Source organism: Sciurus carolinensis, chromosome 15 (assembly GCF_902686445.1).
Source record: "Sciurus carolinensis chromosome 15, mSciCar1.2, whole genome shotgun sequence".
Taxonomy (NCBI): domain Eukaryota; kingdom Metazoa; phylum Chordata; class Mammalia; order Rodentia; family Sciuridae; genus Sciurus; species Sciurus carolinensis.
This window is the reverse complement of record NC_062227.1, coordinates 28,699,232-28,726,431: the sequence shown is the minus strand read 5'-3', so window position 1 is coordinate 28,726,431 and position 27,200 is coordinate 28,699,232. Positions and strand designations below refer to the sequence as shown.

The window sequence follows — 27,200 nt, the reverse complement described above, 5'->3', positions numbered from 1 at the left end:
GGGATTCAACTCAGGGCCTTGTATATGCTAGGCTCATGTTCTACTACTGAGCTAAACCCCCAGGTCTAAAAACAATTTTAATACTATAAATGACTATTAATTTGCCTTTGCTATGAATATCCAATATCCAATGTCATCCATTGACCCAACTAGTAATTAGGCCTAACTAAAAATGTTTCCTCATGCTCTCCACTCCTAGAAATCAATTTGTTTTTATATAGTTTCAGAGATCTGGAGTTAGATTAGAAAAGTCCAAGAGGTTCACTCAAGGTCACAGAATCCCCTGGGGATATAGGTTAGCCACTAATAGTGGGGAGAGGCTGGTTTTGGAGTTACAGTTTTCATGATAGTTCTGACTTGTTTTCAAGCTGGAGCAGACTGCTCAATACAACCATGATTTTCATTAAGTCCCTCTATGGAGTTTTAGGTTGGTTCATATGGACCAACCACTGGTAATGGAAGCCCTAAGTCCTTTGCACCTGTACTTACCTTACTGAATTGCCCCTTTTTAAACACCTAAACAACTTCATGTCCAAGTGAGTGTTTTTCAGAAGAGTTTCCATAACATGTGAACTTAAAATGGATCTTCTGTTTGAATAATTAAAATATAATTGCACAGGGAAAAAAAACTAATGGCTTATATCAAAGGGTTTAAATGCTCATTAGATTCTGAGTAATACTGAGTTGCACCCAAGTTATCAGTCCAACTATTGTCATTAACATCTCAAAAAACACTGTGTTAAGAAGTCAAGAGTAGGGGCCGAGATTGCAGCTCAGTGGTAGAGCACTTGCCTCACATGTGTGAGGCACTGCGCTCAATTCTCAGCACTGCATATAAAAAGAGGAGTAAAATAAAGATCAATCAGCAACTAAAAAAATATTAAAAAAAAAAAAAAAGTCAAGAGTAAGCCAGGTGTGGTGATGCACAACCTGTAATCTCAGTTACTTGGGAGGTTGAGGCAGGATGATCACAAGTTCAAGGCCAACCTAAGCAACATGGCAAGACCATCTAAAAAAGATATTTTTTTAGAAAGGGCTGGGAGGGTAGCTCAGTGTTAGAGTGCTTGACTAACATGTTCAAGACCCTGGGTTCAATCTCCAGCATAGAAAAGAAAAGGAAAAAAAAAAAAAAAAAAAAAAAAAAAACTCAAGATTGTGATATTATGATGTTATTGGATACTGAAAAACATTTGGGTGATTGTATAAGCGCCATGTTAAATTTGCAATTTGCTCCAGGCCACAAAATTTACCCTCTGATTAGTAGCTGATAGACCTATAATTAAGATCACAAGTTCATTAGCAAATAGTACAACATAAAGTATATTAAGGGAGGAATCAGAAGATAAATCATCTTGGTTATGAGCAGTTTCCTCTAGTCTCTGTAAATCTATCCCTCACTAAATCTTCAGAAGAGTGCTCTGAGGATAAATTGAGAAAACCTAAGTAAAAGAATTCTGGTACCCAGAGAACTATGCAAACAGTGCTGTGTGTTTCACAAGATGTGCAGGCCAGGGAGACATGATATGACAAATGAGGTGAATCAGGCAGCATCAAAGGAAGGAAGGTCCCTTGAAGTGACTGCAATTCTCTTTTGAATCACATCAGTAGAAAACCCAATGTTGCCTGAAGCTGATTATATAAAAATTCTCTCAAGATATATGTCTCTAGGGCAATAAGCCTGAAAAGATAAGAGAAGGGGGCCTAAAATTTTTTGTAAGAATGAGTTTGAGTCAAATAAATTGGAAGACTAGAACAGGACATGGTAGATAAAGCCTACAGCAAGGACAGACCAAAAGAAGCAATTCCTGGGCTCGAGCAATCCTTCTGCCTCAACCTCTAGAGTAGCCTGAGTAGTAAAGGCGTGCCACTGAACCTGGTTTGCCTTACATGTGTTAATTCATTTAATACTCATAATAATTCTGTTAGGTATTATTGTTATTGCTTGTATCTACAGATGGAGAAACCAAGGCCTAGAGACTTGCCCAAGACTTGCTAACTGGGATTAAAACCTAGCTGACCGTAACACACTACAGTTTATACTACTATATACTAACTACCCTAGGTGCAAAAATAGACTGCCTACCTGCCTAAAGTAGTCAAGAGAACTAAAAGAAACTAAGTCAAACTTTGACTGGAGGGTACAAACAAAGGCAGAACAAGATAGGAAGGTGAGTGCAAAGAGGATCAAGTTAAAGAGGATATGCTACCCAGAGAGTAGTTAACTGTTCTGTGGTTTTACACTAATGGACTCTGTGGGGGAGGGTGAAAAAGAATCAAAAGAAAGGCCAAGAATTCCTAGAATATGATGTTAAGAGGCAAGATTCCCCCAAAGTTTCTTGAGGGATGTTAGTTAATCATGTGGAAGAAAATGGCTGGGAGGATTCTTCATATGGGTTGCCCCAAATGTCCACTGTAAATCCATGGCCTCTAAGTACAAATCAGCCCAAGCTAGAGGTAGAATGGACAGGTTAGAGTATAATGGTATCATTAATCATATCACTTAGTCATTTGATTAGTTTTTCATATTCTTATATAGAATACAGCAGGGCTTCAGAGTCAGGTAACTGCATGCTAATCATAGTTTCAATACTTAACTATGGGTTCACCAACAAAATAAACCCTTTGGCTTTAGTTTTTTCAACTTAAATGAAGATAATATCTATCTCTCAGGTTGTACAAATATTAAATGCAAAAAAGTTTATAAAAAGCGTAGGACAGAATAACATATACTACTCAACAAATGTTAGTTCCATTTCATCCAAGCTGTATTACAAAGAGCACTAAAAGACTTAAACAAGTAAAAGATGACAGTGAAAAAAATACAAGAATTTTACGAGTTAGAAAAATAACACAAAAAGTTGTGAAAAAAACACCTTATTAATATGGAAATTCAGGCTGGGTAGCTTAGTGGCAGAGCGCTTGCCTAGCATGTGTGGGGCATTGGGTTTGAACCTTAGCACCACATAAAAATAAACATAAAATAAAGGCATGCTGTCCATCTAAAACTACAAAAAAAATTTTTTTAAATAAAAAAATATGTAAATTCATCAGGTCAATTGGTTAAAACTGAATGGTTCACTGTTATACCCTTTTACTTTTGTTCTCATAAGGTAAATGTTATACTTTCCAAAATCATCCTTTGTTCAAAAAGAGCTAATAATTAAAAAGGTGTTACAAATGAGATCCAGAAATTGTACAACTTAGGAACAGAGCTAAGACTAGAACTCTTGTCACTTGAATACTAGAATCATTGAAAAAAAATTCTCTTTCTCTTTCAGTATTAATATTCATGATGCAAAAATTAAAGTCCAAAAACTTGGTAAGGATAAAGTGTTCCACAAAACTATATGAAATCTATAAATACCGTAAGAAACTGAAAAGAAGTTCATATGAGGTTATGAGAAGTTTGCTTTAAATTTAACTTTTTTCCTCTTAAATAACAAGTTAGAACGCCTCTATAAACAAGGTTACACCTCTGGTACCATCCTCACACCCAAAAAATGAACAAACATTAAAAACAACAAATTTTTATTTGAAAAAATTGATAAACTGGCAAGCCTGTCAAAAAGCCATTTCATCTAACATTGTACTTAGTAGATAAATATGTACAGATTGTATACAGTATACATTCTTCTCTAAAAATGCTAATGACAGATACAATACACTGTATGATTCCATTTAAATGAAATACTAAAAAAGTAAAACTAACAATAGCAAATCACTGATTTCCAGGAGGAAGATACAGACTGAAGAGACACAGGAGAGACTGGGGTGAAGGGAATGTATCCTATGAGGATCATGGTGATAGGTAGACAACAGCATGTTTTTAAAACTCACTCAAAGCTATACTGGAAATTGGGGAATTTTGTGACATAAAAACTGCATCTCAAGTTTTTAAAAGGTAATACATAATTAATCAGCATGCTTTTGGTAGAATACTCACCTCATACAAACAGGACCCTGGGTTTGATCTCCAGCACCGTAAAAACAAAAAACAACAAAACAAACCAAAAAATCCTTTATTTTACTTAGAAAAATATTTATTTGTAGAAAATCTGTAAATAATATGTTTTTCACATAGTATTTATTTTTTTGACATTTTTATAAGAAATATCTTTTAATTTTATTCTAGAAAAACAAGCAAAGCTAAGCAATGATTGAAAAGCCACCCTGAGTTAAATTTAAAACCTTCCAAAACCATTGCATACACTCAATCCACTGATGCACTAGTTGGCAGTGATTGGTTGCTTTTCTCAGAATGTAAGATTATACCAGAGGCTACAAATTCAAGTCAGACAGGGGCCAGGTAAATAAGTGAGCAGCACCGACCAAGTTGTACTGTGGCAAACTGGACAGCACGTGGTCCATCCCAAGTGAGCCACCTCCACTAGGTGCTGCAGGTCAATGCCAAGAAAGAACACAGGCCTTAGTGTACCCAGAGCTTCTGATGATTAAAGAGTAGCAGAAATCTGGACTTCAATGTGAAATTTCTAATTTTTTAGAATGAGGGTTCTATTTTCTTTATAACATCATGTGGGCCAAATCAATCACATATAAATAAGCAGGATTATGATATGTGGTCCACAGTATATGCTTTCTGAAGTTATTCAATAATACACACTCCTGCCTTCATTCTAACTGCTTACTTCTTTAATTGTAGAGAGTCTGAAATAATATGGATTATAATAATAAGGGAAATAAAATCCATCTTAAAGTTATATGAAGGATAGTCATTTCTGGTCAATTTACTAAAAGCCCAAATCTTTCTTACGTGTCCAAGCACAGTTGTTGGTGGTAAAAGAAAAAAATGAGTTTGAATGACGGGAGAAGGAAAGAGGAAACACTGAGGAAAAGCTCTATTTTAATTAAGGTCATAGTCAGCATCCAGACTCAAGAGCAGCAAAATAATCCACATGCTGAAATTTGAGAACTTCATTGCCCCAACTAGTCCAACCTGGCTGTAAATTTCGAGCAAACAATTCCAAACATTTCCCATCTGGCTTGATGTAGTCTTTTAGAACCTCTGTTCAAAAAAAAAAGAAAAGAAAAGAAAACACAAAAATTACTATTAAGGAAGAAATCAATTGAAGAGGAAGAGATATTTCATTCAAAAAAATAAAAGTAAATTAATGTCAAGATTTCATCACAGGCCTTACTATTTATAGTCAGAAAATCATTTGAAATTGTATGCGTTCTTAAGACGACTGGGAACAGTATCACCAGAACTTTTCAGTAGTCCTGATTTATTGGTTTTCATTTATAGATGAGAAATGAGGATTTTAACACCCACGTAGGTGACTTTTCAGTTTTCCGATACTGCTGACGTATCTCCTCCGAGAACTTACTTTATTTTTTAATAAATGTAATCCATGTGTGAATAAAAACTCTATAGAAACAATAAAAGACTACCTACTTTAAAGATGAAGATAAAATAAGTCTCTGTAGCATATACTTTAGTGAAAGAATAGTAAATGAAGAATTGGATATAGAATGAAATATTCACAACAAATAGATAACTATAGCCCCCTATAGCTATAATTTGGTAGTACTAAGAGCAGTTCCTCATGTTCAAATTATAGATCATTCTTTGCCAAAATTTCACCATATTATTTCCAGAGTTAAGTATTCCCTATTTAATATGTTAAGAATTACTACATTAAAAATTCCATTTTATTGGGGAAAGTACCTCATACATATGTGGTTAAACAGCGGTGATCTACCCTAAATGAAAGAAAAGAATATCACAGGTTTTTTTTATTAACACATGATCAGTAGGATGACAGATATTTAAATCAATTTAATTTCAATCATGTTGCCAGTTAGCTATTCTAACCACCTAACAGGAATTGGGTATAAAAATAATAATTCAGAAAAGTAAAATATTTGAACAAGTAAAAAACATACTTTATAAATACTATGTAAAGTTGTGCTTAGAAGAAACCTATCAAATTCCCTCTAGCAATGATAAGGCTCACTTAGGAAAAACTGACGTAGGCAACATTTAAAAGACAATATATCAAACACTTTAGGTTTCATAATGTTCTTCAATTGCTCTCACAGCAAAATACTTGCTCATTTGCCTAAAAGTACTGGTTCTGTTTATCAAAAATCAAGAAGTAATTAAAAGTTTTCATTGTGTATAACTCAAAATGAACTCAAATTTGGGTTTTGATAGCTTTTAGAAGATGCTGGCACCAAGACTTCTAGTACTTTCACATTCATATAATTAAATGCTCTGAAACTTCAAAGAGAATGATTTCCCAAGTCTTAAAGGACAATAATCCTAAATCACTTTTCCATTTTCTCCCCATAAATTCAATGTCAAGTCAGCTTCAATTTATACTTATTTTAAGGTATCCTAAGGTATAATGAAGCAAGATTCTGTTTTTTGCTTACGTTGTTCAGTTTTGGGCACAAAGATGTTAGTATCCCTATTTTGGAACTTTAAACTGAAGTCAATCAGTCAAAAACGTTCACAATTCTGGGCAACCATTATAATCAGTGCAAAGGATCTTAACAAAGGAAGCAGAATATCCATGTTTTATAAGTTAATAATCTGACAGAAAAAGAAGATGGGTAAGTATTTTTAGTGGAAAAATACAACCTTATCCCATTTATTACCATCCTTTCTCAATAAAATGAATTTTTACACGTATTTTTCTTTCTAATTGGAAAAAAAACAAAATCAAATATTTTTATGTTAACCACATTTGTTTTACTTCAAAACAAGGCAAAAGAAAGGCTAATTAATGGAAATATATTATTCTTACTAACTTTAAATATGAATTTAAAAATAAATTAAAATAAATTTGCATTTAAAATAAATGTAAAAATCAATTTCACCATGAGTATGACATACATAGACAATTACATAATGTTTGTAAATGTTAAAACATACTTCCAACCAATGGAAAGAAAGCAAAAAATGCATAGCCAAGCATCAACCTTTTGCTCTAGAAGCATGGAGTAGAAGAGAAATGGCCCAAACATCAGTGCATACAATCTCATCAGCTACACTTCAATCTTCAGAAAGAAACTATTAGTACACAGAAAAGGAATGGAAATTTCTCTGATGTAAAATATGAAAATCAAAACTGTAATTCAAATACATTTATTTCATAATTTTCTTATCTTAAATCCTTAAACTAAAGAATATACATTTATAATGTAGATTTTAAGCCACAGCTATTGATGGTTGACCTTTCCATAGGAGGAGACTTCAAAAATGTATTATTTTGAAATGCAATATGCTGCCAATGTGGGATTTCCTTTTTTTGTATATTTCGCAACAGAAATAACAAATTTAAAAAAAAATTCTTTAAACTTTGTGTTTCTAAGAAGCAAAAGAGGGAACGTTTCATTTTATGAATGTGCATAGAATAGTTTAAGAACATTTGTAGGTAAAAGTTCTAAGCATTATACATAGAACATATACTATCCAAATCCCCAGAATTATGATTTCTGGGTAAAATATGCTCATAAATCTGAAAGTTGCTTTCTGATAGCTTTAATTTACATATTTCTATAACTAAAATATATGTAATAACATAAACTAAAAAATAAAGTATTACAAATATTTCTGGTCTATCATTACTTAACCAACATATGAGTCATTCAGATTTTTTTCCCAAAAAATATTTTTGTTTTTAAATGGTATCAATCCAAAAAATGTGTTTCTGCTGCTCTCTTCTGGGAGTACAAAAGAATTGCATTTCATAGAAAAAAGGCTACAATAAAATGCTTCAGTGCTAACTTATTCAATATTTTTATATCTTTTCTCTTAAGAATAATCCTGAAATATAATTTTATTCTATTCTAAAGAAACTTATAAAAATTTAACTATAATTTGATAATTAAATATTTGGGCTCTTAGTTTGGGGTTTTATTTTAAGTAAAATATAAGCCCTAAAATAAACACCAAATGAAGTTTTGGTATTTACCAAGTGATAAAATTCAAATAATAATAATACATATTAGATTTTCTCCATCTAGTATAGCTGATATTAAATATAATTTTTTTCCTCCAAGAACAGTACAATCTGACTTTTCACATGAATCATAAATTTAATGCAGTGCAGAGTTAATGCAATCCAAAGTTTGATGGTGATTATTCACTGAGAAATCCTCTAAGTCGGAACAGATATCACATAAACATCTGAATATTTCTCAAATTAAGGAAAACTATAAAGACTCTTTCTGAAAGTAATTTAAGTTAACAGAAAGTCTGAGTGCTTTCAAAATAATTCTCCTGAGAATTTATGTTCACTTTCTTACATTTCTTAACTCATGCACTACCCCATAATTCTGCAAAAATAAGATGCTTATAGTTTTCCTGAGTGGCAGCCTGCATAAAGTTTTGGGTATATTTTGTTTTGTTCTTTTTTTTGTTTTGTTGTTGTTTTTGCTTTTGTTATTAAGCAGGAATTATCAAATAATAAAATATGTTCCCAAAGAAATTCTCTGCAAACTTTGAATGTCAAATTCAGAATCTCTCAAGGACTTACATGCCTAAGTTTTTAAACTCTCATCCAACAAATTTAGCATTTACTGAACTATGTGCTATAGAATTTTAAATATAACCAATCCTTAAAGCTCTGAAATAATAAATATCATTTCTTTCTTTCTCTCTCTTTCACTTTCTCCCCCTGCCCACTCGCTCGCTTTCTCTTCTCTTTTTTTAGTACCAGGCATAGAACCTAGGGGCACTTAACCACTGAGCCACATTCCCAGTCCTTTTTATGTTTTATTTTGAGGCAGGGTCTCACTAACTTGCTTAGGGACTCACTAAATTGAGGAGGCTGGCTTTGAACTCTACAGGCCTCAGCCTCCCAAGTTGCTAGGATTACAGGCCTGCCCCCACAGCACCTGGTTCATTACTCTCTCTTTAAAAGAAGACCATAAAGTCTTCTTTTCCATAAGAGGATTCACGTAACTCCCCCGAGTAGCACAGCCAGGATTAATCAAGTTAGTCAATCTCCAAAGCCAATACTTTTCACTAGTCCTAGTTGCTTGGAGTTACTGATGATCACAACACTAAAGCATTAAGACTAGAGAGAACTGCAGGCTGCCATAATGATCTTTCCAATGTTTCAGAAAAGCAACATGTCCTCTTTAAAATTAGAAAACTGAGTCTCTACCAAATATCAAGGGAATTCTAACCATCAATCTTACCACCACTATTCCAAGTTCCTGGTTTTAAAACAAGCAAGAGATTTGCTTTATTCCAAAACTAGCAACCTGTACTAAAGCCCCTAGCTGAACTACATCCATAGATGCCTTCTCGAGCCTTCATTCTGTCAAGGCCAATGATGGGGGAGCAACCAATAGTAAGGGGAACATGAAAAATGGTGCAACCGGAAAAGTCTAATCTATTCTCTACTGCATAAATTCTGCTATAAATTTTTAAAATATTACAACACTTACCTGATTTAATTTCTAAATCTAATCATTCAACTACCAAGTTCAATCCCTTTTTCAATTTTTTCAAAAATCATAACAATTCTATTTTATAAAAACATACCAGCAAGAGGTGGCTTATGAGAATGAAGAATACAGGGCACGCTGACAATTAATTTGTGATCTGGAATGGGGAGCACTTCTGTATCTGTATTCCTAATTAAAATAGAATAAGACAGTTAACTATATTGTAAGGAACATCTTTAAAATTATAAATCACAGTTGCATTGATTTTCCCCCCTCCAAATAGTATCTGATTTTAAAACAAATTTAATATAGTCAATGAAGGAAATCAACAATTTAAGAATTGAGATATTTCCTAGAATTTCATCTTCCATAATAATAACACACTAGATAAAACAAAAGGTAATATAAAATTTCATGTGACATACAATTCATATTGTTTTGCTCTAGTGATTTCTAGATTTTCAAAAATGTAAAAATTAGGAAAAATCAATGATCATTGTGTTAATAATTCTTACAGCCCTAAAAATTAATACATGTATATAATTTTGAAAAATCACCCTTCTTACCTTAATGGTAAAGTAGTTTTTCCTCCAGTTCTCCCCAGTATAAGACCTTCATAAGGCTTTTTGTGTGGAGAATCTAAAGGGAACACAAACTCTCCTGAACTGGTGATCTGGTAGGAAGGGGTCAACAAAAAAAGTCATTTTTTACCATCAATATGTATTTTTCAGTTAAAAATAAAGAAAATATTAAACCTCAAAGCTAGCTAAACATAAAAAAAGTGACCACCTATGTAAATTTAAATTTTGTAGTTGTAACATTAAAAAACAGTAAAAATGTAGTGAAATTTTAATTATATGCTTAGTTTAATATACCCAAAATATAATTCCAATATGTAATCAATTCAAAAAAGTTTGAGATATGTTACATTCTTTCTTTCATATTATCTTTCATATTAGATCTTTAAAGTCTGATGCATATTTTATATTTTATAGAAGCAGCCACATTTCAAGTGCTAAAGAGTCACATGTGGTAACGGCTACCATACTGAAGAGTATAACTACAAGGGATTTTTAAAAATTCATTTATATGACATAGATTTCTGTTTTGTTTTGTTTTTGTTCTGAGGATTGAATGCAGCAAGGTGCTCTACCACTGAACTACCTTCCCAGTCCTTTTGACTTTATTTTGATACAGGGTCTTACTAAGTGACCCAGGCTGACCCTGAACTTGCAATCTCCCTGCCTCAGGTTCCCAAATAGCTGCTGTGCCAGGATAGTGTTATTAAATACTGTCAAAACTAAAATTAATAAGGAAAGAAGCTGGGCATTGATGAGACAGACAATATTCAGTACAGAGACTGGCCCTTAGCATTAAAAATTCAGAAATTTGGGGCTGGGATTGTGGTTCAGTGGTAGAGTGCTTGCCTAGCATGTGTGAGACACTGGGTTTGATTCTCAGCACCACATACAAATGAATAAATAAAGATTTACCAACAACTAATAAAAATATTTTTAAAAAGAAATTCAGAAGTTCAAGTATTATTTCATCCTGGGATGACCCGTCTCTCAAAGATTCATTGAAATCAATCCATCTCAAAAATATAATTTATAATAACAATATCCACTCATTAATTTACAATGAAGGTAAATATTTTCACTCTCAGAGTATTTATATATATTACCTATGAAACTCTTTACCCTGTATCAAGGTACATGAACAACCATAGAAGTAATGAGAAAGTCCTTTAGTCTTTTCTCTAGGGCCAATCACACTGCACCACTCACACATGGTATATAAACACTGGAAAATTCTTATCCTTCAGATAGCGTTTATACTTTATGTTGTAACAATACATGTAATTATTTAATAAATGTTTCCTACAATATATTGTTTTTGTTTTCAACTCTAGTCTTATCACACTATTTCTTAGTATTCAGTTGAATGTTAATAGAGATGAATAGTCTTGGGTTTTATATATTAACATTCTACTGAGTTTGGGTTCAGAAGGTGACCTTTTTCTGACTTTGACCCCAGTCTCTGATTATAAAAAACTGTTAGGACTGGGGATGTAGCTCAGTGTAGAGCATTTGCTTAGCATAAGAAAGGCCCTGAGGAGGAGAAAGAGGAGTCAGGCAAAGAGAGAGGAGGAGGAAGAAGTAGAAGAAAAATGAGGAGAAGGAAGAGGAAGGAGAAAAGAAAGGGGGGAGGAGGAAGAGGAGAAGAACTATCATAATGAGCAGGGTGGAAAGGGATGTTACATTCCCATCACAGTTCTTTATCAATTCAACCAAAACCACAACCAAAGTATGTCATGAAAGCAAAAATACAACTAAATATTCTCATAAAATAGGTAGGTGCAAATAGACAATGTACACAGCTTTTAGAAGATATTCCAGTTGACAAAAGCACATAAAAAGGCAACTCTACTGTGTCTAAAATCAGTGTACTAGCTACATTAATAATAAACACTGAATTGGATAACTTAGCTTATCTTTTTTTAAGTTAGGAGGGTTTTATGGAATTCATATGAATAGTCAATATATTTTTAAAAGAATATCCAATGAACCCTGGACTAAAACATTACCTTTTCTACATTTTTTCTTTGTATTCTTGTAGCATGCAGCAAGATATTAAAGATCATTCAACCAATGAGATGGAATCATTTCTTTCAAAAATAGGCTCAGGCTGGGTGCAGCAGCATAAATCTAAGGCTCAGGAGACTGAGACAGGAGGATTGAGAGTTCAAAGCCAGCCTCAGCAACAGCAAGGCACTAAGCAACTCATTGAAATCCTGTCTCTAAAGAAAACACAAAATAGGGCTGGGGATGTGACTCAGTGATCAAGTCCCCTGAGTTTAATCCCCAGTACCAAATAAATAAATAAATAAGGCTCAGTAGTATGTAAGGCACCAAGAACCTAATTTAAAATCTATAGCATAAAAGTTTCTTCATTACAGATTCTCTCATTCTCTTCACAATGGTTATCTTTGTTATCTTCTGCCCTCATACCCAGAAACAATAGAGAACAGGGAGATGACATGAAGCATAGCTGAAATTGCAGGTATGTAAGGGGAAGAAGAAGGGCAACCCTCTTTATTTCTGTTTTGTGATAGATTTCCAAATTTCTTTTTTTTTTTTTGTAATTACTATCCATATTACGAAGCACTCTTTTATTAAACACCTTTATTTTATTTATTTTTTTTTTTGTGGTGCTGAGGATTGAACCCAGTGCCTCACACATGTGAGTCAAATGCTCCACTGCTTCCCAGTCCCCAAATTTCTTGTTTGTTGTTCTTTAAATGAGATATCAGAGCTTTTAAAATTTTTTGTTCTGCAAATTGACCGAATTATATTTTACATTGGGTACATGTACAAATATGTAAAAATGAATCCCACTATTGTGTATAATTATAATGCACCAATAATTTTTTTTATTTCATTCTGTTATCTCCCTGACTGACTTCCCAAGATCAGCAGATTGGGACTCTACTATAAAAAGACACAGAATCTGAAAAGAACAAATAAAAATTAATTAATTAATTAATTTTAAAAAGACATGATATGTTTACAATAAAAATAAATTTTTAAAAAACCATGATAAAAGTCTTAAGAACAGGAAGATAAGATTTTTTTAGCTGCAAAGCATAACTCCTCATTAGATCCTGTTGAAGGAGTATAATAGTGATATGGTAAGCATTAAAAAGTAGATATGACCTGTATGTCACACTATATTAACAAATAAACTAACTTCAGAACTTACTTTTACCCAATGCCATTCAGCAATAATCTCCACAGACCAAGAAGGATAAAGTTCTTCCTTAATAAAACGTACGTGTTTCTGTCTATTAGTTACCCAAGTAACAACAAGACAATTTGGAGCGGCCAGTTTAGGGATAGGTATTTGCTTTATTTGCAGTGGTGATAAATAACTGTACCTAAAAATACACAGAAAAAAATATGAGCAAAATTCACAGCAAAAAACAAAAGTAGGGAAAGACCCATATAACATTGGTCCCATAAATACAAGACTACTTTAGCTATTTGTGTCGTTAAATATGAAGCAAGAGTGACACCTGGTGGACATATTACCCAAAAGAAAAACTGACTTCATTTTTCTCTTTCGAATTTGCCAGACTGTATTGTTTTTTAATCATTTCCAATCACATAATATAACCCAAAATCCCTGAACAAAATGCTGACCCCCTCAGGTCACCTATCATCTCACACAACCTCATCTCCTTTCCATTACATTTTCAACCCCCCAATCAATAATCCTGCTTCTTTCTTCCTTTCCAATCAATTTCACAGAGTTCTCTGAAGCCGACTTTCATTTTAAATCTACTATCTTGAACCTACTAGTCATTAAAAGTAGGAAGTCTAGTTTGTAGTAATAGAACATTACTAGTTGTATAATACCCAATCAAATGGATATGCCCACTTCTGCAACGCCCAACACATGCAGCAGGAGGGAAGAGATTCGTATCCTAATTCATCCATGGCTACTTCTAGTCCCTATCTCACCCCTCTTTGTATAAAATCCCCTTCTCTTTGAGGCATATGCTCTGCTAGACTCTAATGCCCCTTACTGAATCCATTTCATTTTCATCCTCACTCTCCATATTCAGCGATGGAGCTCTGAGATTCTTCCACCTCATCAGGACTATATCCTGGACAATTTCAAAGCACAGTCCATATCATGTACATGCCTAAACTATACTTTATCTAAAGAAACAAAATTGTATTCACCCCACTTCAGTAGTCTATAGTGATACAATAACCTGGACCTTATCATTGTACTTGCTTCATCTCTGAAACCAATAATATTAATCTCTTGCCTACTATGACTCATCTATTCTTTGACCTTATCAAAGAATCCAGGGCCCTATTCCTCCCCTTTCAGGCCTATCAGTTTCTTCCTGGTCATATTTAATATTTCACAGACTACCAATCACTTCATTACCTTTTCTCTAGCAACCTCAACTCCCATCCACACCCCCTCTACCCTTCAACCTCATAGTTCTTGCAAACCTTCTATCTTAATTCTATACCACATTTTAATTCAACTTTTTCATACAGGAAAAATCAGATAAAGAAAAATACAGAAGTTGGGTCACTAAAAGTTCATTAAATCCATTCTCAGTCTCTCAAAACTACTCAATTCTAATTATCCTTCACCTGGTACTACAAACCCCCACCACTTTTCAGATTTCTTGCCAAAACTTATTCTTGGCAGATGAAGTTAATTCATACATCGATAAAAATAAAGATCATTAGGTTCCTTCAACTACCCAATCCTTTCTCCCTTAATACACCTTTATTTATCTATTTCTATAGACTGGCTTCACTTATTAAAGTTTAACCGTCTAGCTGGATTCTCTTATTCCTATATTTTACTTATCTTGTCAGGCCAAATATCCCCTCCATCTGTATTTTCAACCTCTCTACTAATTCTTTACTATTAACCTACAAATATGTTTATACTATTCAATTTAAAAAGAAGAAAGTGAAGAGAAGGGGGAAGGAAAAGAAGAGAGGAAGAAAAGGGAAGGGAAAAAGAAGAGGAAAGTGGGGAAGGAAGGACGGAGAAAAGAGAAAAATTCCCTTAATTCAGTCTCCTGTTTAAGCTAAAAACTGTTTTTTCACTTAGTCTTTCCACTCTACCTTCTTTTATTCCTCAGTCAGCTCCAATGAGGCTTCTACAACTGTATCTGCTCTGAAAAAGCTAAATGGCCTCCCAACTGTGAATGCAATAAACATTGGAATCTAGCTCTAATGCAAGGCAACTGTACAAGGTCAGGAATAATCAATCAATAGTTCTAAAATAAACAAGTAAATGAATGAAAGAATTCCAACCTCAAGCACCCAAGTTCCCTGCCATCAGTGACATTCCAAAAAACTAGCATTTTCTATCATAGAAGTAATGATCTTAGTTGGGATTTTTTGAGTTTTTGTTTTGTTTTGTTTTTGTTTTTGATTTTGGTTTTTTGTCTTACTTTTTAGAGCTGGGATCAAACTTGGGGCTTTGTGCATGGAAGGCAAGTGCTTTACCATTCAGCTACATCCTAGTCCAAAAGGAACTATTTTAAATGACTAATTTTGGCCAGGCACAGTGGCGCACAATGGTAATCCCAGCAACTTGAGAGGTTGAAGGAGGAGGATCACCAAGTGCAAGCAAGGCCACCTGGACAACATAGCAAGATCCTGTCTCAAAATAAAAAGGACTGCCAATGTAGCTCAGTAGTCAAGTACCCCTGGGTTCAATAAATAAACTAATCAATCACGAATTTTGTCACAGAATAAAGAATGTCAGGTCAAAAATTTCAAGTGACATGGTTTCAATAATTGCAAATATCTTGATTGCCTTGATTTTATTTAATTGGGTTGATGGGGGGAGAATATATTCCTAATCCCTCTCCTAGCTCCAATCTCAAACCAAAATATGAATCTTTATGTGCTATGATAAGAAATATGCAACATCACCTATTCTTCAAAGGAAATCTAAGTGTATCCCTTCATGACCTTGGTTTAGGCAAAGATTTCTTAAGTACAACACCAAAAGCAGAAGTAACAAACGAAAAATAGGTAAACTGAACTGTATTAAAAATAAAACATTATGCTCCAAAGACCATGATGACAAAGATGAAAAGACAACTCAGAGAATGGAAGAAAATATTTACAAACTATGTATCTGATAGGGTCTAGTATCCAAAATACATAAAGAACTCATATAAATCAACAATTTAAAACACATAATTTTAAAATATGCAAAGGATTTAAAAAGACATTTTCCACAGAATACATACAAATGATCAATACAGACATGAAAAAATATTCAACATCATTAGATACCACTTTACAGTCACTATGATGGCTTTAACCTTAAAAATAATAGAAAATAAGTGTTGGTAAAGATATGGAAAAATCAGAACCCTCATTGTTAGTGGGAATGTAAATGGTACAGCCACTGTGGAAAATAGTTTGGTAGGTCCTCAGAAATTTAAAGGTAGAATTACGATAGGGTATAGCAATTCTACTCCTAGATGTGTGTGTACCCAAGAGAACTGAAAACATATTGCCCAGAGTTACTCCAACTACCAAGTTTGAAAGTGTAAGTCCTCAAAATTGATCTCATCTCTAAAACCAACTATAAGTTCAGGTGGTTTCAAAAACTACCCTTATTCTCAATAATCAGAAAGACTGATAATGAAGACTAATAATAATCAGAAAGTTACTGAAAGCTATTATGCACAGTTGTAGTCCATTAGGGGAAAAGAAAAAGAGTAAAATCAGTCAAAGAGTTAAAGGATACTACAGAGAAGTGACAACTAAATATAATGAATAATCTAGAATTTTATTTTGCTACAAAGGGTATTTCTGGGACAACTGGTGAAACCTGAATAAGGTCTATAGATAATAGTAATATATCAATAACTGCATCAATGTTAATTACTTATTTTGATAATATGCTATAATTATGCAAAACAATACCTCTATTTTTAGAAATACGTGCCAAAATATTTAAGAGTAACTTTCTCTTAAATAATTCATTCATCCTCAAGTAGTTTGGAAAAACTGAGAGAGCTACACAGATAACACACACACACAGAGATTTTAAAAAGTGAAAGGCAAAAAAAATACAGAACAGACACAAAAATTCTTTGTGTCTTACACCTTTAAAAGAAAAATATCCTGATCAAACAGCTCATAAACAAAAAGCATAAGGAAGGGAAGATAACTGTGGAAAGGAAGAAATTTCAGATAAAATTTAAGTCAAACTAGGAATTGTTTAATCAAGAAAACCAAAGATTAAGAGGAAATACAACTGGAGATATTCACTAGAACTAAAGGGAAAAATTCTTAAAACTTTTCAAAATACTACTACAAGGAAAGATTACCTTATAAGTAGCTGAACTTACCATCACAGGAGGCAACAAAAACTAAAAATGCATCATAAACTAAAAATATGAACAAATATAAGAACCAATTAGAAAAATTCATTCATAGCAGGTTATTGAAGAAAACTGGAAATATTCTGGCACGTATTTCTGAATTTTAGAATCAGATACGAAAGAAGGAAAAAATGCTGCCCTTTGACAATATTGCCCAGGGTTAGAGAAATAACCCTGAACTAGTTTAGTCAGTAATCTTAATAATAAATAAAAATTTATATGTATATAAAAATATACAGGGGCTGGGGAGATAGCTCAGTCGGTAGAGGGCTTGCCTTGCAAGCACAAGGCCCTGGGTTCGATCCCCAGCACCAAAAAAAAAAAAAACAAAAAAACAAAAAAAAAAAAAACCATATATATATATATGTATATATATACACACACACATATAAAAATTTTTTTGGTACTGGGGATTGAACCCAGGGGCATTTGGCCACTAAGCCACATCCCCAATCCCAACCCTTTTTATTTTTTATTTTGAGACAGGGTTTCACTAAGTTGCTTAGGATCTTGCTAAATGCTGAGGCTGGCCTTGAACTATCCTCCTGCCTCAGCCTCCCGAGTGACTGGGATTACAGGCGTGTACCACCACACCCAGCAAAATACATTACTCTTAACATTCCAGTTCAGTTCAAGAGAATCATCTAATTAAGGAAATTAAACTTCAAAATCATTTAAAGCATTTTAATAGTTTCAGATAACCTGTATCAGGCAACAATAAATGTTGGCGAGGATGTGGGGAAAAAGTTACACTCATACATTACTGGTGGGAATGCAAATTGGTGCAACCAATTATGAATGAAATTATGGCATTTGCCAGTAAATGGATGGAACTAGAGAATACCATGCTAAGCAAAATAAGTCAATCCCAAAAAGCCAAAGGACGAATGTTTTTTCCCATATGCAGATGCTAATTCACAATAAATTGGGGGAGGATGCTAGGGAAGAATAGAGTTACTTTAGATTAGGTAGAGGGGAGTGAAGGGAGGGTATAGGGATACAAAGGATAGTAGAATGAAACAGACATTAGTACCTAATGTACATATATGACTGCATGACTGATGTGACTCTACAACATGTACAATCAGAAAAATGCAAAATTATACTCCATTTATGCATATCAAAGTGCATAAATATATTCTTCTGTCATGTATAACTAATTAGAACAAATAAAATATTTATAAAGTAAAAATAAAACAGATAATCTGTATCATAATGTTTATAGTATATTAAATTAGAAGGTAAAAAGGATTCTAGTTTTTAGGAAGCAGGTCTAGTAGATAATTAATTTTCACTTACCTGTTACTTCTTTTAACTGATTTGTTTTGCCATGGTGGATCTATCACAATTACATCAAATGTTTTCCCACCTGAAATCAAAGACAATTTCAGAACCCTCTTTATATGAGTACTTTAAAGGTATAGCTCAGTGATAGAGGGCATACTTAAGCATATATGAGGCCCTGGGTTCAATCCCCAGCACTACAAAAAAAAAAAAAAAGTACTTTTTCATTAATAACACAAATATAATGGAGTGCAACAAAAGGATTTAAAGCATTTATTCAAATATAATAATTTATCTTTAAAAATTAGGATTTCCCTTATAATTCAGGATCTCAGATTTTAATATAATTTCACCCACTACTATTTTGTTTTCTTTTGGAGTTACTAAGGATTGAACCCATGGGTGCTCTACCACTGAGCTACACCCCCCAGCCTATTTATTTATTTATTTATTTACTTATTTATTTATTTTTGAAACTAAGTTGCTTATATTGACCTGGAACTTGGGATCCTCTTGCTTCAGCCTCCAAAGTTTCAGGTATTACAGGCATGCACCACCACACCTAGCTCACCTACAGCTATTTTCACAGACACTAGCTATAGATAGATGACTACAGCTCACTATGCTGGATGCTAATAATTTATAAATTCCTATAAATTTTGGCAGCCACATGAATATGTTCCTTTTGAACCAAGGTGACTTTTCTTACTTTACCTTTTTTCAATTTTTAATTTTGAAATTTCAGTCTTATATTTGATATACTGACCATAATAAAACTTTCCCATTTATCTACTAATTTCCTTTTTCCTTTCCCAAAGTCAAAACCAGGATCATACACTGCATTTAATTACCATGTCCCCTAAATCTCCTCCAATCCAGCAAAATTCTTTCTTTCTTAGTCTTTTATACCCTTGACATTTTTAAAGGCTACAGATCAGTTATTTTATAGAATGTCCCTCAATTTGGGCTTGGTATTTCCTCATAATTAAATTTAGATTATTTATATTTGGCAAGAATACCACCAAAGTAATGTCTTATTAGAAAAAATATGTAGTAACAGGATCCCAAAATGGCTTACCAATATTACTTTACATCACTGGACTAAAGTATTGCCAGATTTCTAATAATTTTTTAAATTATTAGCATCCATCAAGTTTTCCCTTGTAATAATCAAGAATCTGTGGGGACATAATTTAAGATCATGAAAACATCCTGTGTTTCATCTTTTCACCCTTTATATTCACATCCAATTATTACTATGGTGTTTATCAAATAGAAATTTCTAGTTCCAGCATTCTATCCACATTAATTAATTATAATTTTACTGTAAGGAAGAACTGTCCCTTTCCCCCCTTTTATAAATACATTTTTGTAAATGTAAAATCTCATAAGTAATCAGAAGGGTACAAATTAAAATAAAGAGATAAGTATTAGAGTACCAAAGACTAAAAAAAATGGGAAAAAAAATGTTCAAAAGTAGTATAATTTTCTCATTTAATTTGTTACCCTGTCATTTACTTTAAGAATTTATGATACTGCTACATGGATAACCATTTTATAGTAAAATGGCTGGAGAGCAATTAAAAAACTTTTCATTAATAAACTCTGTTACAGTTGCTTGATAACTTAAAATCTTGCTATAAAATGTCAACATAACAATTAAATTCATTTTAATCAATACATTTCTTATGTACCACATTTATCAGATTAAAAGTTGCAATTTACTAAAAACACTGAGCTAAGAGTATGATACAAATTATTTCATTTGATTCTCAAAATGACCCTCACAGTATCCAAATTATAGGTTAGGAAATTAAGGTTCAGAGTTATGAAGTGAATAACCTAATGACTCAGCTAAAATTCAGAATCTAATTCAAATACATGTCTGTGTGACTATGGAATTCTTATTTAAATTTTTTAGCTTTGTACAGGAAAATATCTCCCAATAAATTTTAGACATAAACTTGAACATTAGCTTAGTCTAAAAAGACTAGGAATGATTTGGGAATATTCACAACTGAAACATTTCTATTTAGCTATGAAGAAATGTTAAAGAATATAATATAGTTAAAACGCAACTGCATTCTGGATTACTAAGTACTCGGAACTACCTATATTTGCACTCTAAGGGATAGTTTCTAAATCTTTGGTCATAATACGAATGCAAATTTTTTAAAAAAGAAAAAGCAAAAATCAGCACTTTATTTTGTTATTATTGTAGTTGTTGTTGTTGATACTGGGGTTTGAACTCAGGGTCACTATGTTACTGAGTCACACCCCCAGACTTTTTTGTTTTTTATTTTGCACAGGGTCTTGCAAAGTTGCTGAGGCTGGCCCTAAACTTGGAATCCTCCTGCCTCATTATTTCAAATAGATGGGACTGCAGGCATGCACCACCACATCCAGTATAAACTGAATTTAAAGAAAAATTATACTGGGAAAGGTGTTCACACTATCATCATAAATGGAGGCCCTCCTTCAAAATTCAGACTAGCTTTTAACATCTGAGGTCACAGAAAAATTATCTTTTTCTAATAATAAACACAATAGTTACTTACAGTTTAGAAGTGGTTGTATACAAGAAATGTCAGATAAAAGAAAACTGCATTTTGGTGGCAGGAGGTATTTCTGTCCCATTAAAGTAATCATTTTTGTAAAATTAGAGTTGTTTTCAACAACCCGTGATAATAAATCCTGCTCTGTGACAGTCATATCATCTTCTCTCAATTGTAATGTCTGATGTCCCATTTCATTCATAGAAGGTAAATGCTTTGCCATTTCACATAATCCTGACAAATTGCAGGTATCAAGTGGTAAAGTAATAGGTTCATTACACTTGTCCCGGTTTTCAAATAGTGGATACAGAAAACCACTTTTGAGACCTTCTTGGATTAATTTTAAAGATCCATCCAAAATCAGCTCTCTGATCTGTAAGAGAATTTGTTTAAAGTACATTAAAAGGACACTGACATCAATTTGTGTACGTGCGCGTGTGTGTGTGTGTGTGTGTGTGCACGTATGTGTGGTGCTGGAGACCCAACCCAAGAATGCCAGAAAGTGTTCCACCACCCAGCTCAACCCAGCCCTAAAATAATTTTCTAAACAATAAAATGCCCACTGTGCTTTGAATATCTTAATTTATAAATGGTAAATTTTATTTTGTATATAGTCTATCACAATAAAAAAGAGAAAAATCCAGTGTCCTACCATCACATCAATTCAACATGTACAAAACTGAAATTCTCCTAAGGAGAATTTCAACCCATTTTTCCATTTAAGTTTAAGGCATTCCATAGTTAAGTGTAAAATATTTGTGTACTGTTTAAATTCTAGAAATATACCCTTCACATTACTCATGCTTTCTTCTGCCACTAGCTCAGTATATTTTACCTAAGCCTTTATAACTTCTAAAGTAGCACGTTTACAAAAGTTTAAATGGTTCAACTAACAGAAGCATATTAAGTATCAATAAAAACTGATTTAAGCTATTTTATACTAAAAAAGTAATAATGACACTATTAACTTCTATCAACTGATTTTTAAGAATATCCTTATTTATGTAACCCATTTATTTTATATTACTTCATATGAATCTTCCAATGTAATCAATGAACATTTTTACACCTACCTTTATATGGTATTCCATAGCATCCAATTCACCTTGATTGAAAACAGCACATCTTTTACGCTTCTGAAAAGCAGATAAATTACAGTTATTTGCCATCTATCACAATATTGATATTTTAAAATATTTTAATATTTATTTTCTCTTAATCACATTTTCTATATTGTATATTTGCATATCTCAGCCTTCAAGAGGTAATAATTTCTATTGAGGTCAAAATCAATGCAGAAGGGTATAAACCAAGGAGGTAAGCTTTCCCAAAGTTAAAAACAAAAGGGGGGGTGGGTAATAAAATGTCACTGCAGTTTTATCTGTTTAATAAGACCTAGTTTCACATGATAAAATGTAATGCCAGCAACCATGGAATAGTTGATGTACAATATAATGAACAGTTATCAGTGTCACCTATCAGCTGATGTATTTGATACATAATACATAATAATTATTCTCAACTTTCTCATTTCTGAGAAGAGGAACTATCCATGTGCTATCACCAAAGGAAATTGCATTGTTTCACTGTACTTTTTTTCTTTTTGAGAAAGGGTCTCACAATGTTGACCAGGCTGGCCTCAAACTCCTGGGCTCAAGCGATCCTCCTGTCTTAGCCTCACAATTAGTTGGTTACTGTAGGATCAAGCCAGCATACCCAACTCTCCACTGAACTTTTAATAGCACTTTATGATTAATCTGAGAGTTAGGTACAAATCAAATCAAATGTATTTACACCATGTATATCTAATACTCCACAGAAAAGAACGTATAAGATCACACAACACAGAGCAAAGACTTTTTACTTTTTACTGCTAAAACACTAGTGCTTATACTGTGCCAAACTCCTAGAAAGCAAACACATGTTTACTGTCTGAATAAATAAATGGACTTAAGAAAAGGTTATGTATATATTACATAATTTGCTTTTATATAATTACATTGTTTTATATAATTATATAATAATATGTACATGTTATATAATTTGCTTTAGGATACCTTACTTCTGGTTAGATAACATTTGTCTAGATAATATTCATATGTTCATATATATTTTCCATATTAAATGAGGAGTTTGCCCAACATGAGACTAAAAATTACACAGTAATGTCTTCACTCTAAACTGCAAAACCCCTTATATATGCTCATTTGTCTGAATTAGTAAAAGTAATGATAAATTACCTATGTTCCTATTGTACTGAGATCTTAGACAATACTACATATTTTCTTTTCTGTGCCTGACACAGATGATCAGTGCAAATTTGTTGAGAAGAAAGGAAATATGTTGGAGCTGGGGATGTAGTTCAGTGCTAAAAGCACTTGCCTAGCACATGTGAGGCACTGGGTTCAATCCTAGCACCACATAAAAATAAAGGTATTGTGTCCATCTATAAACTAAAAAATAATTTAAAAAAAGAAAGGGAGTATGTTTAAAAAATTACAATAAAAATTCTACTTCAGGTACCTGTAATAATGTAATAAATTATCTTTATTACTTTCCTTATTCTAAATCTCAACATGCTTTCCTATTTCTTTCTTTTCCAGTAAATTATAAGGTACAAGAGGGCATACATTGTTTTTCTTGTTTTACCACTCTATATACAAAACCACATAGAAAGAGCTCAAACGTTTGTTGGGTGAATAATGAATGTATTCCTATAGCTTAACATTTACAGAACATTCATTTATAGAACACTCACTTCGAAGCCAATTCTGCTTACTTTTGCAATTTGGTCTTCTAGAATGATAGAATATTAGGAAAGTTAAAAATTACTCAGGATATACTAAACCCTTTTTGTGCTTTACTGATTTTTCTTTATACCTAAAAAATCACAAGATATTTGAGATACTAAGATGAAAAATTGGGGTTTTCTGTAGAAAAATAAATATTTCTTAAAACACACTACCTTTCCAATAATAGAAGTGGAGATTTCTTTTTTAACACCATTCAATAGATCTTCTTTTTCATTACTTTGTTGACATTCTTTGTGAACAGCTGGAGTTATATAAGGTTTGGTGACATTAAACAGTTCAGATCTAAAAACATATTTTTGTGTGGGAATTTCACAATTTCTTGAATCTTCATTTTCTGGCTTAGTGGTAGAGTCAGATGCAATAAGTGTAGCAGAGGCTCCAAAAAAAGACATAGAATCCATCTGAAGACAATTAGAGTGGACAGAAGAAGTGGGTTCATTTTTACTGCAACAAGGCTTATGATGCCGGTAAAGTTGATAATTTATCTTGTTAATGAAAGAAAGATGGTCCAATAACCATCCTGGTAACAACTGGTGTACCACAGACATTCTCTTCCTTTAAAAAGTTTGGGAATTAGTAATTTGCAGTAAAACTCAACTTTGAAAATCAAGTTCTTAAATATCCTATACTTCAATAAACATAAACTTCGTATACACAGATAGAACCGTTATGCAAGTATACAAATTGGACATGTACACACAAAAAAAGAATTTAAGCATTCATGATATATTAAAATATAAAGCAGCTCTTAAAGAAAAATGCAATGTTTTAATAAAATCTTCTCTTAATTTCAGAGCTGATCATTCAAATTTTTCAGCCAGCTTGACCAAGAAGTTTTACTTGATGTTATCTGGAATTCCAATTTGATCTTCCTTCTATTTTCCTGTTCCTTACACAATTTTCTTGCTTGGTCCTTGAATCTCGCCAGATGTCTACATTCTCCATGTAAGGAGGTCATTGAATTCCTTAAAAGATAAAAGTACCCTGTTAAATGAAAGAATACTAATTACCTATGCAAATAGGTAACTTTTACCTAAGGAAGGTCACAGAATTCAGAGTTGTTAGCAGGTCAGCGCTTTTTTGTTCAAACTACATTTGCCACAGTAAATCAGACCATTCTCCAGTATCACTGCCTTATTTAATCACTGCTATCAGTGGAATAATAGGGTTAAAAGACTGATCTAGTCAGAGCAAATGCAATTTTAATAGTACATCAGAAGTACTAAATCCTAGCAAAACTACAAGGTTAAGGGTCAGATCTGTAATCAGTCTGAGCCCCACACCTCAAGTAACTTGATTTTACAGAACTTCCTTTTGTCTTTTCAAAAGATACTTTACAGTTCTGGATATACCTTTGTAAATCTAATGTAATAGAGAACATAAAAGCGCACAGAATTTTAAAATAAGCAATTAGTATTACAGCTAATACTAGCGTTTAGATTCAAACTTCTAACAAAGGGAATTACATAATTTCACTGAGCCTCAAAGCCATCATTTTTATAACATCTCAGATTAATAATTAAATGAGATAATCTGTATGAAATGGTGTGCATAAGGCCTGACATATAGCTTACATAAATACTAACTGCTAGTATTGGTGACAGTGATCCTGGCGATCCTTGGTTCCCCCTTGATAGTCACCATGTGAGGTGAGGAGGTCGTTGCTAGTAAGATCTAGAAATTTAGACGAGAAAACTGAAACTCAGACGAAACGGGCTACTTGCCCCAAAATTACATCCTAGTTAATGGTACAATTACTACAAGACCTAGGTATCCAAACTTTTGCTCAGAGATTTCCCACCACTTTCTAGGTACTGGGCAGTACCAGTCTCTCGGTTCAAACTCAGGGAAACGAGGATGTCCTATTTTAGCAAAGTGATCCACGGTATTTTTTGCTACCCTTCTGCTACTTCTCTGCTTCACATCCACAGCCCCAACCCCTTGGATTCTTCTTGCTTCCAACAGGCCACTCACCACTAGAGGACCGCGAGACCGAGGCGAGCAGTCAAATCTCCAGCCAGAACCCTGGAGGCGGCCACACCAGTGCGATCCCTGGAGCCGAGTTGCACTCACATTCGGCAGCCACTATCTCCTTCCTCACCACTCCCTTCTCAGAAAAGTCCCCGCCGCCTTCCCAGACTCTCATGAAGACAGCACCCATCCAAAGAGCGGTAATGAAAGATACACCATTAAGGGGAAAAGGAGAATTTTTTTCTTTCTAAGACTCAATGGGCGCCGCCATGTTGCTGTACGGAAAAGGTTTCCATGGCGCCCTAGAGCACTCGGTCTATTTGGTGGCGTAGGAACTTGGGTCTTTACAGCTAACTTTGATGGTCAGGCCTGACCTGGTAGAGGAAGCTTCAGCGTGGCGACGAGGCGGCTGGGTGCCATTAGCTCGTAGAGTTGCGACGACGAGTAGCGGCGCCTACGAGTTGCGTGTGGCTGTTGCGTTATGCGTGATGACGTCAGCCACGGCGGGGATTTTAAAATTCAAACCGTCCGGGCGGGCGGAGACAGAAACTCTTGTTTTGGCGGCTTATCTTGTGTCAAGCGAGTAATAATTGCACGACTTACAGAAATTCGGCTGCTGGGTCTTGTCAGGAAACTGGAAGAAAGGTAACTAATAACATTTAGTTCTTTGTCAGTGCAAAATTATTCTGGAGGGAGAAAGTGATGGCGAGGGGGGCAACCTTAGTGTTTGCTATCGCGAGAGGCCTGGGGCCGAATCCGTGCAGGCGCTCGTTGCAGAGTCCAGTAAATTTCTACTAGCAACGATTTCTCAGGGAAGAATGGGGAAACCCAGGGGTCTCTGATGGGGAGAATAGTGACTGGAAGCGAGGAAAGAGGGAAGAGGGTGGGAAGAGGATAAGAGAGGAACTGTTGTGTGTTGCGTTCCTAACAGTGGTGTAGCATCTTAATGGCTGCGCAAGGAGTACGTTTAGAAGTCTTAATCTTAAATCTTGAGAGTACATTGTAAGTGGAGATTTGGAGTAAGCCTACAGAGGAGTGGGAAAGTGGAGTAGATGAACAAGCGTACACTGAAGGAGAAGAAATACGCAGCGAAAACCAAGAAGGAAAGAAAGAGTGTAATCAGTGTAAAAGAGCAGTGTGGTCCCAGAGAAGTAACAGGATAACCCCGAATGTATAATTTCCTAGATACCGGGACAGGATCTG

General features: G+C 33.8%; 2 protein-coding genes across 7 annotated transcripts in view; one reads left to right on the top strand and one right to left on the bottom strand.

Moving 5' to 3' along the window:
* Window positions 1-3,566: 3,566 nt before the first annotated feature.
* Window positions 3,567-26,437, bottom strand: Mettl4 (methyltransferase 4, N6-adenosine). 6 transcript variants are annotated; one of them, XM_047526945.1, is made up of 10 exons: window positions 26,001-26,415; window positions 24,921-25,010; window positions 24,179-24,427; window positions 22,287-22,349; window positions 21,217-21,586; window positions 18,674-18,743; window positions 13,186-13,360; window positions 9,990-10,096; window positions 9,521-9,612; window positions 3,567-5,023 (listed from the first exon to the last, which is right to left on the bottom strand). In XM_047526945.1, the coding sequence occupies exons 2-10, from the start codon at window positions 24,969-24,971 to the stop codon at window positions 4,878-4,880; spliced, it is 1,323 nt and encodes a 440-aa protein (XP_047382901.1). In that variant the 5' UTR covers window positions 24,972-25,010; window positions 26,001-26,415; the 3' UTR covers window positions 3,567-4,877. The 6 variants fall into 6 exon arrangements, with proteins under 6 accessions (XP_047382901.1, XP_047382900.1, XP_047382896.1 ...); XM_047526944.1 differs by having other exon boundaries at window positions 24,921-24,991; XM_047526940.1 differs by having other exon boundaries at window positions 24,179-24,991; window positions 26,372-26,437.
* The window catches only part of Ndc80 (NDC80 kinetochore complex component), a 49,415-nt gene continuing 48,614 nt past the window's right edge, over window positions 26,400-27,200 (top strand). The window contains exon 1 of the mRNA XM_047526939.1: window positions 26,400-26,642. The gene's annotated coding sequence lies outside the window, so the exon portion shown is untranslated. The remainder of the gene's footprint in view (window positions 26,643-27,200) is intronic.